General features: G+C 40.7%; 3 protein-coding genes across 3 annotated transcripts in view; all 3 read left to right on the top strand.

Annotated features, from left to right (window-relative positions):
* The window catches only part of LOC121798419 (DEAD-box ATP-dependent RNA helicase 21-like), a 794,448-nt gene that overhangs the window by 335,666 nt on the left and 446,230 nt on the right, over nucleotides 1-12,552 (top strand). The window lies entirely within an intron of this gene.
* Nucleotides 5,639-8,894, top strand: LOC121798435 (zinc finger protein CONSTANS-LIKE 14-like). Its single transcript, XM_042197439.1, has 4 exons — nucleotides 5,639-6,554; nucleotides 7,388-7,585; nucleotides 8,139-8,395; nucleotides 8,488-8,894. Exons 1-4 carry the CDS (start codon nucleotides 5,883-5,885, stop codon nucleotides 8,585-8,587), a joined length of 1,227 nt encoding a protein of 408 aa, XP_042053373.1. The 5' UTR covers nucleotides 5,639-5,882; the 3' UTR covers nucleotides 8,588-8,894.
* Nucleotides 8,952-10,049, top strand: LOC121798467. Its single transcript, XM_042197489.1, has 2 exons — nucleotides 8,952-9,093; nucleotides 9,310-10,049. Exons 1-2 carry the CDS (start codon nucleotides 9,084-9,086, stop codon nucleotides 9,924-9,926), a joined length of 627 nt encoding a protein of 208 aa, XP_042053423.1. The 5' UTR covers nucleotides 8,952-9,083; the 3' UTR covers nucleotides 9,927-10,049.

A 12,552-nucleotide genomic window follows, 5' to 3' on the forward strand; every position in this document is an offset into this window, starting at 1 on the left:
AGGCAAAAAATTGGGAGGCATATTAGAGCATCTCCAATGGAGGCTAGCGGACTGGCTAGCCGATTCCCGGCGCTGGCCGGTCTGCTAGCCGAACCATTGTAGGCGGCGAGCGAAAAAACGGCGAGAATTTCGGCGAGCGCACGCCGATTTTTGAGGGCTCGCCGATCGGCTGGCCGCCATTGTAGGGGGCGATCGTCGAGCGATCGGCCATCACTTTTTTTTTTCAAAACACTATATATACGCGATTTGCACGTCATTTTCATTCGTACCGCTTGTTTTAACGAGTTTTCTCTCTCGCTTAATTTCTATACAAGAGCAATAAAGCAAAATGGAGAACAACAACGAGTCTACTCTAGTGATGAGCGAGTCTCAAACTCCCACGGTACCCGTGGGAGGTGGATGGGGTCCGATGGCCGGATACTACAACATGTACCCTTGGCAGCAGATGATGCTCGGGATGGCAGCCGGGGGTAGTATGCCGGGATGGCAGCGGATGCAGGGCGGGCAGGGGGTACCGGGGATGCAACCCGGGATGCAGATGATGCCGGGGTGGGCAGTCGGGATGCAGATGATGCCGGGGTGGCAGCCGGGGATGCAGCCCGGGATGCAGGGGACGCCGGGGGGGGGAGGGACAATGTCTATCGCCCCAGTCTTGATTTTTTTCCTGCTTCTTCGCACGCATCGACCCCATCGGAGACGCAGTTCAATGGGTGTGAGACTTTCTCCTTAGAGGAGTTGGGGATAGATCACGAGGATGCAGACACTCTCGTTCAAACGGGGGGAGTAGGGCGGGGTCGGGGCGCACCAAAAAAGAAGAAGGGCAAGGGGAAGGGCAAAAGGGTGGTCGGCGAGTCGTCGCAGCCGGCTGATGACGACAGCCCGACACGGAGGAAGTGGACGGATGCAGAGAACGTCGCGCTGTCCAAGGCTTAGGTGAGTGTTTGCGATGATTCCCTCCATTAGAACAATCAGAGGATTGTCAACTTGTGAGTGTTTGCGATGATCCCACGACCTCCCCGATGATGTTCAGGAGTTCCCGTTCTCTCCATCGTTTACTCGCCGCACTCGCCCGGTTGGTCAAATGCGGGCGCAACGGGTAGCGAGGGGGGTCGCCCAGGGGTCCCAGGATGTCCAGTCGGCATCCCCCTATTGGCAAGTCGCCAACCGAGCTCGCCTTCTTCGCGCGTCAACAAACGCGGGCTCAGATGCACAAGATCTTAGCTGAATGGAGGGCGGCAACTGACCTCGTGGAGAAGAGGTTTCTTCACTCAATGCTCGAGAGTATGCGGGTTGATTTGGATGCCGCCTCGGCACAGTTGGAGGGCTCAGATACCGCAGATTTGAGGGTCCGGATAGCGGCGACAACGGCGGCGACGGCCATGAGGAGTGAGGCGGAGGCGGGGGCTCGTGTGTGGTAGAGAGTTTTTTTTTTAAAATTAATGAAATTTTTTTAATTAATATAATTTTTTAAATTTTAATATTATTTTTGAATTTTCCCGTATCTGTGTCGTAAATTTAATTCCGTATTTTGTGTGATTGTTAATTATTTATTTTTAATAATTTTGTTTATTGTGGCTAGCCTATTGCTTGTCTATTTGCTTGTCCTGATGATGTGGCATGATGAGTTTTTAGTGCTGATAATGTGACAGGAGGAGTTTGTGGCTAGCCTATGGCTGATCTATTACCATTGGAGATACTCGTAGGGTTAGAAGTCACTCGAAATAAAAGTTTAAAAAAAATTGTCGAATCCGGATTCGGATTGGGTTTGACCCGAGATCACCGTGTGCATGCATAGCGTATATAGCTCTAACAAAATTACTTAAAAATAAAAAAGAAAAATCAAGGAATAGGCAATCACGAGATGGCGGAATATGTGAGAAGGGGAAGAATCTTTTGATTCTTTTTCTCAACTCCTTCACTGAATACTCTGACATTAAAGACATGGACTAAGACCTTTCTCTTTCATTCTATATATTTCCCCTCGCCCATTCCCCCCTCTTCAATTATTCCTATTTTCCACTTGTTATTTTCTTTATCTCAAATTTCATTTTATTTAATATACAATCTATGCATTTGAACGAATTAAACTCATACTTTTAGTTCGGAAAGTTTCACTTTCGTGGTAAGCAATTGTTTTAAGAAATCAACACTCTTATGACACAAGTTATAATGATTCTAGAAGTGGTCTAAATGATGTTATAGTTTTAAACTATACATTGATATAATGTATAGTTTAAGCCTAGAGGTCAAACTTCATTAAAAAAATTGCAGTATAAATTCCAAAATATTAGCAGTAGTATCTTTTTGCTTTTCAAGATCATTTCCTTTGAGCATCTCCAATGGAGAAGGTAAATGGAGAGGTAAAGAGAAATAACTGCTATATTTACCTCCTTTTCATAAAATTTCATATTCCAATGGAAAAAATATTTAAGGAGGTATTATACCTTCTTTCATTTTGAGAATGTATTTTTACCTTTTCTTGATAGAAAAGGTAAAAAGTTAGTTATTTTTGTTTGTCTTTTTAGTTTACCTTTTTTTCTTGGAGTCCATTACTTTTTAAGAAGGTATAATAACCTTTTTGAAAAGGTAAATAAGAAATATACCTTCTCAATATATCTTTCCCCTTTGGAGATGCTCTATAGAGAGTGGTTCAGTTAAACACTACTCCACATCTTAAAATGAAATTTGAGAACTTATAGGTTGTATTTGGAAGTATAAAATATATCAGTTAGTGGCACAAAACACATATCAGTTGCCAACTAGTAGTATTATATTTTGTGTTTGTCAAACTCATTCAAGCTTCCCTGATATCTACAAAATTGAGTGATAATTGATACTTAGAGCATTCACAATGAGACGGACAATAGCGCGCCCGATGCAATCGTCGGCCACTGTGGGTGCGCGGACGACGGATGATGCGTCGTCCGCGCCCTAAGTTTAGTCCGCGGACGAAGCGCGGACAATAGGGCATCGTCCGCCCACTGTGGGCGACGCGGACGATGCAACACGTTTTAGTTTTTTTTTTTAAATTCGAAAATTTTGTTTATATAAATACCCTATCCTCATATTTCATTTGTAACTTTTCGATTTACTTTTCAACCCTCAAATTACGCTATAAAATGGTCAATTTTTTCGATGGGGCTTTTGTAGAATAGTAATTTTTTTTATTTATAACCATAACTTTTTTTTAATCAATGTATTATTTTCCGTTTCTATTTAATCGTTGTGTTTTTTAATTAGTTTGCATTTATATATTTGAAAACATTTAAATTAATTAACAAAACAATAGTAAAACCTATTGGGCGCCCCACTGCAGGTGGAAGGGCAGAAGGATAAAATGTTGACGTGGCGGTGCATAGGGCGGGCTTTAGGGCGCCCCACTATGGATGCCCTTATTGACATACTGGGCCGGACTCATATAAACTATTTTTGGAAAAGGCTGGAGAAAATAAATTTTGCTTTTAGATATAGAAATAGGGGACTACAAAGGTAGAGGACCATACTTATTGTTCACTTTCATAGCCCATTTTTCATACTCTATTGATAAAATCTACTCTTTATTCTGTCTTCCTTGTTTTGTTAGGTGATCCAGGTTTATTGGATAATTGATGCCAAGAATAAACAGTTTTACAATGCACTTGTATCATATTCATACTACTTCCGTTCCATTTTCATAACGATTGAAAAATATTGTATTAAGCAATAGGAATTCAAACGAACTTGAAATTGATGAAAGTGAGATTAAGTCGATCTCTTATTACAAAAGCCTATTTATAGTTTTGATGTGAATTATGGAGAAGGAAATTGCTACTATTTCTTGCATTGAATTGATGAAAATGTAATTACTTAAATATTTTATTTATTGTTTGTTCTGACATAGTACAAATTTTGTATTGCTAGCTAGATCCGTATACTGTAAGTGGTTGCAAAATTTCGCATAATTGGGAGTCCAGTTGCTTAATCAATGTACATCCATACTTGTGCTCGGAAACACATTTTAAAAGGGGACAGCCACCCATAACACAATTATTTATATTATGGACTTTAATTCGAACTCTTCAATATACTCTAATTGGACAGTTACGTTTTATTGTTATTGTACCCGGTTAAAAGGCCATGTTAATTCCAAAAAATGTCGAAATAATGTTGATTCTAAAAAATCGAGATAAGTAATTTTTAGGTCGTGATATGAAACAACTATTATTATTCGTATTAAGCAAGATGTATTAAATGTTAATTGTTCTAGAAGATAAAAGTAACAGTTTTCCATGAAAACGGCAGTAATAAATTTCGTATAAAAGGGTGAAAGAAAACTTGAATTCCAAAACTTAATATGTCTATTGCCGACCAAGATTAGAAATATGCTAGAGAAGAAGAAATAAATTACCAGTACTACTTTGAAGTCAAATTTTGTGAACCGCTTGATTGAAAGTTATTAATTTCCAACCAAGTGACGATTTTAACTACTAATGTCTTAGTCTAATATGATTTATGATATTGATACAGTTCAAAAATACTATACATTAGCTACTATAACTTCATAAGATCCCCACATAAAATAAAAAAACAATTAAGTTTGTCACGGGGAGTTGATACAGTAATACTCCCTCTGTCCCATTAAAAATGAAACGTTTTCCTTTTTGGTCTGTCCCATTAAAAATGAAACGTTTCTAAAAATGGAAACAATACTCTCTCTACTTTTTCTTTTCTCTTACTTTACTCTCTCTTCATTAACTCACAAAACAACACTACATAAAATCCTGTGCCGAAAAGCAAATGTTGCATATTTAATGGGACAAAGGGAGTACTTATACTAGTTTTAACTGGGTTAACACATTGACAAAAATGTTATTACACAGTTCCTTGTTAATTGAGGCACTATTTTTCGACACAAAGATTAAGAATAATGCATTAAGTAGATTGTGGACAAAGTTATATATACATAAAAGAATAAGAGAAAATAAAGTAAGAAAAATGATTCAATTAACATGGAACGGAGATAATACTTAGTTGTTAAAAAATTGGTTATTATACTCCATTCGTCCCTAATAATTTGTCACCATTTGATTTAGAATGGATTTTAAGAAATGCAATGGAAAATGAGTAGAAAAATTTAGTGACACGTGAGTTCTATTTTTATAATAAAATATGAGTGAGAATGAGTTCGTGGAATATGAGATCCACAATTAAAAATGGTAAAAGGAATACTCAAATAAGTTATAAATTTTTAGAGCACCGTGAATATGGAAATACTTAAATTTTCAGAGGAGTAAGATTTAAGTTTAAAGTGACAGGTGATATGGCCGGTGGACGGTGGTAATAAATGACATTATTTCCAATTTGCACATGTTCATTGTCAAGGAAGTATGGGTTGAAGACTGAAGATGATGAATAAATTAATAGTGTCGGTAAAAGGCAAAAAGAAAAAGATGCCCATGCCAGCTCAGCAAAAAGGTTCAGATATTTTTACAAGTCGTCAACTCCGTACACCAGACAAATCCACTAACTTTACACATAGAGGTTTCCATTAATAGAAATTATTATTTTGTTTAGGATATTTCGATACCTAATTAAAATTTAAAAATACTAATCTTTACTTCTGTAGTTTATCTGAGAAGTAAATTACTCAATTGTGTGGAGTGATGAATGGAATATAAATAACTACACCACCATCATTATCATCACCTACCTTCCCCTAAACTGCAAATTTCTGCCACCAACACTCTCTAATCATATGAAAATAGGTTGCAAATTTACCAATTTCATCAAAACAACTCATATGTCCCTATTTGGAGGTTTTGGTGGAAATCTGATAGTACTACAAAATCCACTATCTTCTACTCTTTAATCCATCAATCAAATAGTATTTCAATTCCGTTGCGATGGTTTGGTGTGATTTCTGCGGCTCGCGGCAGGCGATTCTGTACTGCCGCGCGGACAGCGCGAAGCTCTGCCTGTCGTGTGACCAGCAGGTGCACTCCGCGAACTCCCTCTCGAAGAAGCATCTCCGCTCCCAGATCTGTGACAACTGCGCCGCCGAGCCGGCGTCCTTCCGGTGCTCCACCGACGGCCTCGTCCTCTGCCAGGACTGCGACTGGGACGCGCACGGCATCCGTCTCGTCTCCGCCGCGCACGATCGCTGCCCCGTGGACAGTTTCTCGGGCTGTCCGTCGGCGTTGGAGTTGGCGGCGGCCTGGGGCTTGGAGATCGAGAAGCCCTACGAGTGGGGAGGTTTGCTGGACGATCTCATGGTTCCCAACGCCCGTTCGATGATTTATTCCGACTGCGGAGGCGAATTGGTGAGCAATAAGAAGAAGAGTTCGAGCTGCGGGAAGCAGAAGCAGCTCATTCTGAAGCAGCTTATCGAATTGTTAGCTGATGGTGGTGGAGACGGGGAGGATGTAAGACCGGGGACGCCGAGGTATGAGCCAGAACAACAACAACAGGAATTGCCGCAGGACAGAGGAGGGTTTACGTCGTTGCTAATGATGCCAACGCCGGTCGATCATAAGGACCACCGCAACAACACCACTGCATGTGATCACGGCGCGCAGGTATTTTCAACATCTGCTCTCTCATATTCTTTACAAATGTTTTATCAGAAAATGTTTCCTTCACAGAAGTTTATCTTTCTCTGCAACAGTGTTTATTTTTACTGCACTTGTGTTGTTCCCCGATCATTTGATAAATAACTTTGACAAGTTATTCAATAATCTGTTTTCAATGCTTGCAATTCGAGAATTTTGGGTATAAAGTTTCGAATTTAGGAAGATCAGTGAAATGTTATTGCAGGACTCAGTTCTGGAAATGTATCTAAAATGTTTGAGGATTTGGTGGTATATTGTTCACATAATGTTAAAATCAAAGTTAATTCTTGTCTTCGCTAGTGATTTTTTTAGTCCGCAATGTTTGGGCAGAAACTAAGCCCGTAGGCAAGACATCTGCGCAACATGCTGAGTTGCAAATCCATTGCCCGTATTAGACCTTTCTTGCAATCCCCTTTTGATGCTGAGTTTGTACTACTCTCTCCTAGCTGCTTTCTGATGAGCGCATGCATGCTGTCTTTTCTACTCTTGCTTCTTTACCTTCTCCAGTTAAAATAGGTATCTGATTCTGATAACCAACTTTCAGACTTGTAATGATATTCAATGGTTCTAAGTTACATATTTGGCATGCCGATAGGACCTTGTGTTTGTACAAAATTTACTAAGTTCCAACAATGCGCTCAGTCTATGCATAAAAATTGGAGGGTGGGGAGTGTTTTTCTGATTACTGTTTTTTGAAATGAAAGACCATTAGTGCTAATTATCATGCGCTTTCTTTGTTGCACATGTCTGTATCAATTATCTCCTCTGTGCTGATATATATGCTGCATTTGCTTCTGCAGATATGGGACTTCAATCTGGGACAATTGAGGAGCCGTGAGGAGTCTAGCCCTGTTGAATTAGAGTTTGGAGGAAATGACATGTTCACTATGAAAAGTTATGGGGAACTACTGAAAGAACCATCCTTGGCCAAGAGAAGAGGGGTGGACGTCTCTGGAGTGAACTGTTCTGTTGCCCAGGAAGATATAATCCCCTTTAACGTAAGCTTTTTTACTCGGGAAATATTTCATCTATTTTGATGTCCATTGCTCATCCATTAGTGATTCATAATTGATCCTAATAAGTATACATTGCCGTCCGTCCTGTCCATTCATTTTAGTACAGATTTCTAACTGGTGGTGGCTTTTGGCAATTAGCATCCTAACTGAGGACATATGGGTTTGAGTTTGAGAAGTAAAGACTCTTCATGGTTCATCTGATTTTATCAACAATATACTAAAAATGATATATCATGGTCTGTTTTTCTAATTTAATCCTTGAGCATCTGATTACGACATCTTGCCCTGTTGTTTTGTCCTTGACATTGCAAGGTCATCTGGTTATGAGTTTTATATTAGGACATCTGACTACACAAAATCTGGATGTGACTGCCAAATTGTAGTTTCTCGGAATCTTGGACTTTGATATGCTTGCTAGTGGCCAAAAAATGTTCATATTTGCCCTTATTCTGCTTAATTATTGTGAAATAAAATTGTCTTAGTCTTATATTCTCTCTGCTAAAGTTTTTAGAGTTCTGTCTCATTTATAATGCAGAGTGCTGCCAATAACCAGACTCCAAGTCAGGGGCCTGCTACATCAGAGAGTAATAATGTACCTGTATCAAGGCCACCATGTTCAGGTTTAACCAAACCCGAATCCTCAGGTGGTTCGAAAGATTTGCAGTTCACGAATCAGTCTATTCTATTGGCAAGCGAGAGTGTGGCAGCTATGTCAAAGAGTGACATCGAGCTTCTGGCAATGAATAGAGGCAATGCTATGCAACGATACAAGGAAAAGAAGAAAACAAGGAGGTTAACTACTTCCTCTCATTCTCTATCACCACAAAGAAAATCTTAAATCCCTTGCCATTTTTTTCTGATATTTTCATGACATCCATGTGTAGATACGACAAACATATAAGATATGAGTCCAGAAAAGCAAGAGCAGATACTAGGAAGCGAGTCAAGGGCCGGTTCGTCAAAGCTCATGAAGCTCCAGTTTGATGACAAGTGTTGACAGTTGACATCTAACTTTGTCTGTATGTACATAGGTGGTGTTTCAGATTGTTATGTATAATGACCTAACCATCCTACCCCTCTTCCAAACAAGTTGTGTGTTTCACGTTGTCCTGATAAGCGCGATCGATAATAGAGTTAGTGTAGGTCTCACTCAGTTGCTAGCATGAATATGCATATGATGATTATAGTTTTGGAACCAACATAGTTCCAGTTGGCATCAGACATGTAGTTTTCAACAATCACCTGATATGTTCAGAAGCTGCAAACTAATGAGATATCTTGAAATTGTATATCTCTCCATCACATTGTTATCTTTGAAGCTTTCTCCTCTATATCAATGGATTTCTGAGGGGAGAAATTTTGTCCAGCTTCCTTAATAGATGGAGTACTACACGAAACTCGTTTCTGCATTTAGTCGTTGCGGTGTCGATCTGGTTTGGAGGCAAGAATTGAATATTCATAATGGTGAATTTATTTTGAAATGTATTGTGGTAAGTGGTTTGAAACTTAAAAACTTATTAGTCATCAAGTCATTCAACAAACTGCTATAAATGAGGCCACTTAAGTATCTTGAGTAGCTTTTCTTTTTCAAGAGTGGGAGTTGGGAAACTTGTGATACCTCTCTCTCTCTTCATGTGACTGCTTTTAAAGCATTTATTCATGCTCTGTACTGATCCACCCTTCATTTTTCGCTGATTTTCACGTAGAGTGCAGGTGGATGAATGAGCTGCAGCTGTATGTTGTGAACAGGTTTGTAGGTGTGAAGATGAAGAAAGGGTTGAGAAACTTGTGCATCGGAGAGGGCTCCACCTCCATTCTGGAGGAAGAAAAACAAAGAGAAAGGCAACCAACTTTGGAGGAGATGATCCTGGGGTTGGAGATGGAGAGTGGAAAGAGCAAGGTAGAGTTGCAGAGAATGTCGTGCGTGAGCAGCTGCGACATTCTAAGGAGCGCGAGAAAGGCATTGGATGAGTATCCACGGTTCTCTCTGGATGGGAAGGAGGGCATGTACCGGTCGCCCTTCACAAGGGAGACGGAGGCAGAGAAGATGCGTAGGCTGCCAGCGGTGGTGGGAGGGGAGAGTGTTATTTGGTGTAAACCGGGGGTCGTGGGGAAGCTCATGGGGCTGGAAGCCATGCCGATTCCCTTGAACACCAATTATAGGAGGGAGAGGCTTAGCGCCATCATAAGGCGGCAAAAGCAGGCGGAGGTGGAGAGGCGGTGGCGGAGTAGGAGAGGGGTGGTGGGATCTTGCTCAAGAGCTGGATATTGTGTTGTCAAACCAAATGCTCGAGGAATTGGGTTGCTTCAACTCCATAGATGAAAGGATATTTAAGTTTGTGTTGTTCTGTTCTGTTGTAGTATGTGTTATGTTCTCTCTTATGCTACTTTTTGTTATTCTATCAACAAACTAATTTTGTATGCGATATACTACAATATTGTTCTATGCTTTTGTTTGGCTCACTCACTACTTTATTTCTTATTTGCCAATAGTTTACTTAATAGCCTAAATTGATGAATCTAAGTAGTTAAATAAATATACTGATAATATTATATATCGACAATTTTGGAATATTATGTGGAGTATTAGTTTATCATTTATTAAACAGCGAAATTTTTCAAAGAACAACCAAGCGTCTCTGAGTAAAATGGAAAACGGAAAATAAGAAGAAAAACAATATTATTGCTTTACATGATCAATCTACAAGCAAAATAACAAAATTTTAGATATAAAAATACATAAACAAGGTAGCTAGCAAATTATGGCGTGACAAAATAAAGGTAATTCAAGAAAAAAGCTTAAGGGTAATTGAGAGGGAGGGAGAGAGTCTGAACTCAGAAGGGAGAGAAAAACTGAGGAAATCTCAATGGTAACTAATTCTGTGTCTGTTTTTTCGCGTGTGAGTAATATATGAAAGGGAATAAAGTAAGGATGGTTAAATATTTTCTTTTTTTGAAAAAAATGAATCTAACTTAATGGGAATAGCGAGAACAATTAATAGTAGTAATCATTAATTTTGTGTATGCATTTAGAGTAAGTAACTAATGCCATTCACATCCGTGTCTCAATACCGTTTCATCCATTCACTATTCATGGCCCCACTGCACTTTTTATCACATCTCTTAACTAAGAGACAACACATGCATCCATCCATCTCTTAACCATCTCATCCCTTAACTATTCATTCAATTTCATTTTTTATTTTTATTTTCAACAAATTCAATTAATAAAAACACACTGAATAAAAGAAAATTGCAATTTAAAATCCTAAGAAAATAAAAAAAACACATAATTAAAATCCTAAAAAAACAAAAAAAAAACACATAATTTAAAATACTAGAAATTAAAAATTGCACCCTTAAATTATAAAAACTACTCCGCCGGCGAATCATCCTCGAAGGCGGTGGCGGTGCCCTCAAGCTAGGTGGAGGCAGAATACCAAGTTGATTTGCCAGATACTCAATGCCGACAAGATGGGCTTGATATTGGGGAGGCGTCATGCGAGAAGTGTCAGCCATCGTGGCGGTGAAGTACATGGACATTAGGGAGGACGACGGCCCTTGGGAGCCCGTCTGGCTTGATTCGCCTCGGCCCCTCCCCCTCCATCTAGCCGCCTTCGCCGCCTTGTTCCCTTGTGGCCGACGTCGTGTACCGGAGGAGCCCCTGCATCGGATGTCGGGAACTCAACCTCTTGTGAGGAGTTTCCTTCCCCGCCCTTACTAGATGAGTATTGGCCACTAGCCATATGCTTCGTGCGTTTCGAGCTCGAACCCATGGAGGAATCGACACCGCCAACCCACCTATCAAGATGTTTGACCGCCTCCCAAATGTCGGGAAATTTGAAATCTTTGCTGGTGTCGGATTTAAAGACTCGCAAAGCGCTCTCAGAATGTCGGCTCCACTGGCTCCGCTTTGGTATTGCTCCGCTTCCCTCTTGTAGATCCCACAAAATCTTTTGACATCTCTGTCGGCTCGCTCAAAATGAGCGCGAAGCATCTTCAGGTTGAGGCGGGTTTGTTGATTCCCGAGGATGGGATCGTTTGACGTATTGATCCAAGCGTCGAACAGAGCCATCGTCTCCGCTTGTGTGTATAGATGACGGTCGCGTCCTCTCCGTCCTCCACCGCCTCCGGAGTGTGTTCCTCCTGAATATCCTCCCTAATTTGGGATAATCCCTGCGTTTGCGAGCTCCTCGGACCCAAGGGAGGACGAGAGTATGCATCAACTGGAAAGCTGGTGTTTGGTATGTCGGCGTCGCCGAGCCTTGGGTGCTTGGCGACGAACAGGAACCGGAAGCACCAAAAACATTGTACCTGCCCCCCAGTCGACAAACACATTCAAGTCGTAGTCGCCGCCCTTGCCACCGGAGTTTCCTTCACCGGACTTTTTGCAGAAATTGGAGAGGAAAGAGAGATGATATAGTGTGAGAGTGTAGTGTTTGTGTGGAAAAAATGGTGGGGGAATTGTGTGTGTGTGTAGTGTTATTTATAGATGAATGTGGGAAAAAAAGGAAAAAAACAGTAAAAAAAGAAAAAAATCGGTCAATTTTTTTTATTATTCAGATTTTTTTAAAAAAATAATTAAAAAGGCCTAAAATCGACTCCCACTCGCACAGCCGACGAGTGGGCCGTGTCTCGCCACGTGGCCGACGCGCATGGCGAGACAGCCCGCGTCCCACCCCTTCCCCACGAGCTACGCGACGAGACGGAGAGGCTGCAGCGGCGTCTCGCTGCGGGCTCGTCTCGCGACGAGACTGAGCCCGCAGCGAAACGCCGCTGCAGATGATCTAACGCACTCGGCAGAATCAACCAATTTGTAAATGAGTTTGTAAATTCCTACAAAATTAGGTCTATGATAGGGTCCTCGATCTTGTGAATCTCGTCAAGCATATCTCGCTCAAGATCTCCAACATATCTTCTTGATTTTATTTATTTAACATATCTTCTAT

Source organism: Salvia splendens, chromosome 4, assembly GCF_004379255.2.
Source record: "Salvia splendens isolate huo1 chromosome 4, SspV2, whole genome shotgun sequence".
Lineage (NCBI taxonomy): Eukaryota > Viridiplantae > Streptophyta > Magnoliopsida > Lamiales > Lamiaceae > Salvia > Salvia splendens.

What these genes read in the sequence shown, in the direction of transcription:
- LOC121798435 (XM_042197439.1), top strand. Translation starts at nt 5,883, where the DNA reads ATGGTTTGGTGTGATTTCTGCGGCTCGCGGCAGGCGATTCTGTACTGC. An exon ending in CATGTGATCACGGCGCGCAG is followed by an intron (nt 6,555 to 7,387) that starts GTATTTTCAACA and finishes TTGCTTCTGCAG; the next exon opens with ATATGGGACTTCAATCTGGG. An exon ending in GAAAAGAAGAAAACAAGGAG is followed by an intron (nt 8,396 to 8,487) that starts GTTAACTACTTC and finishes ATCCATGTGTAG; the next exon opens with ATACGACAAACATATAAGAT.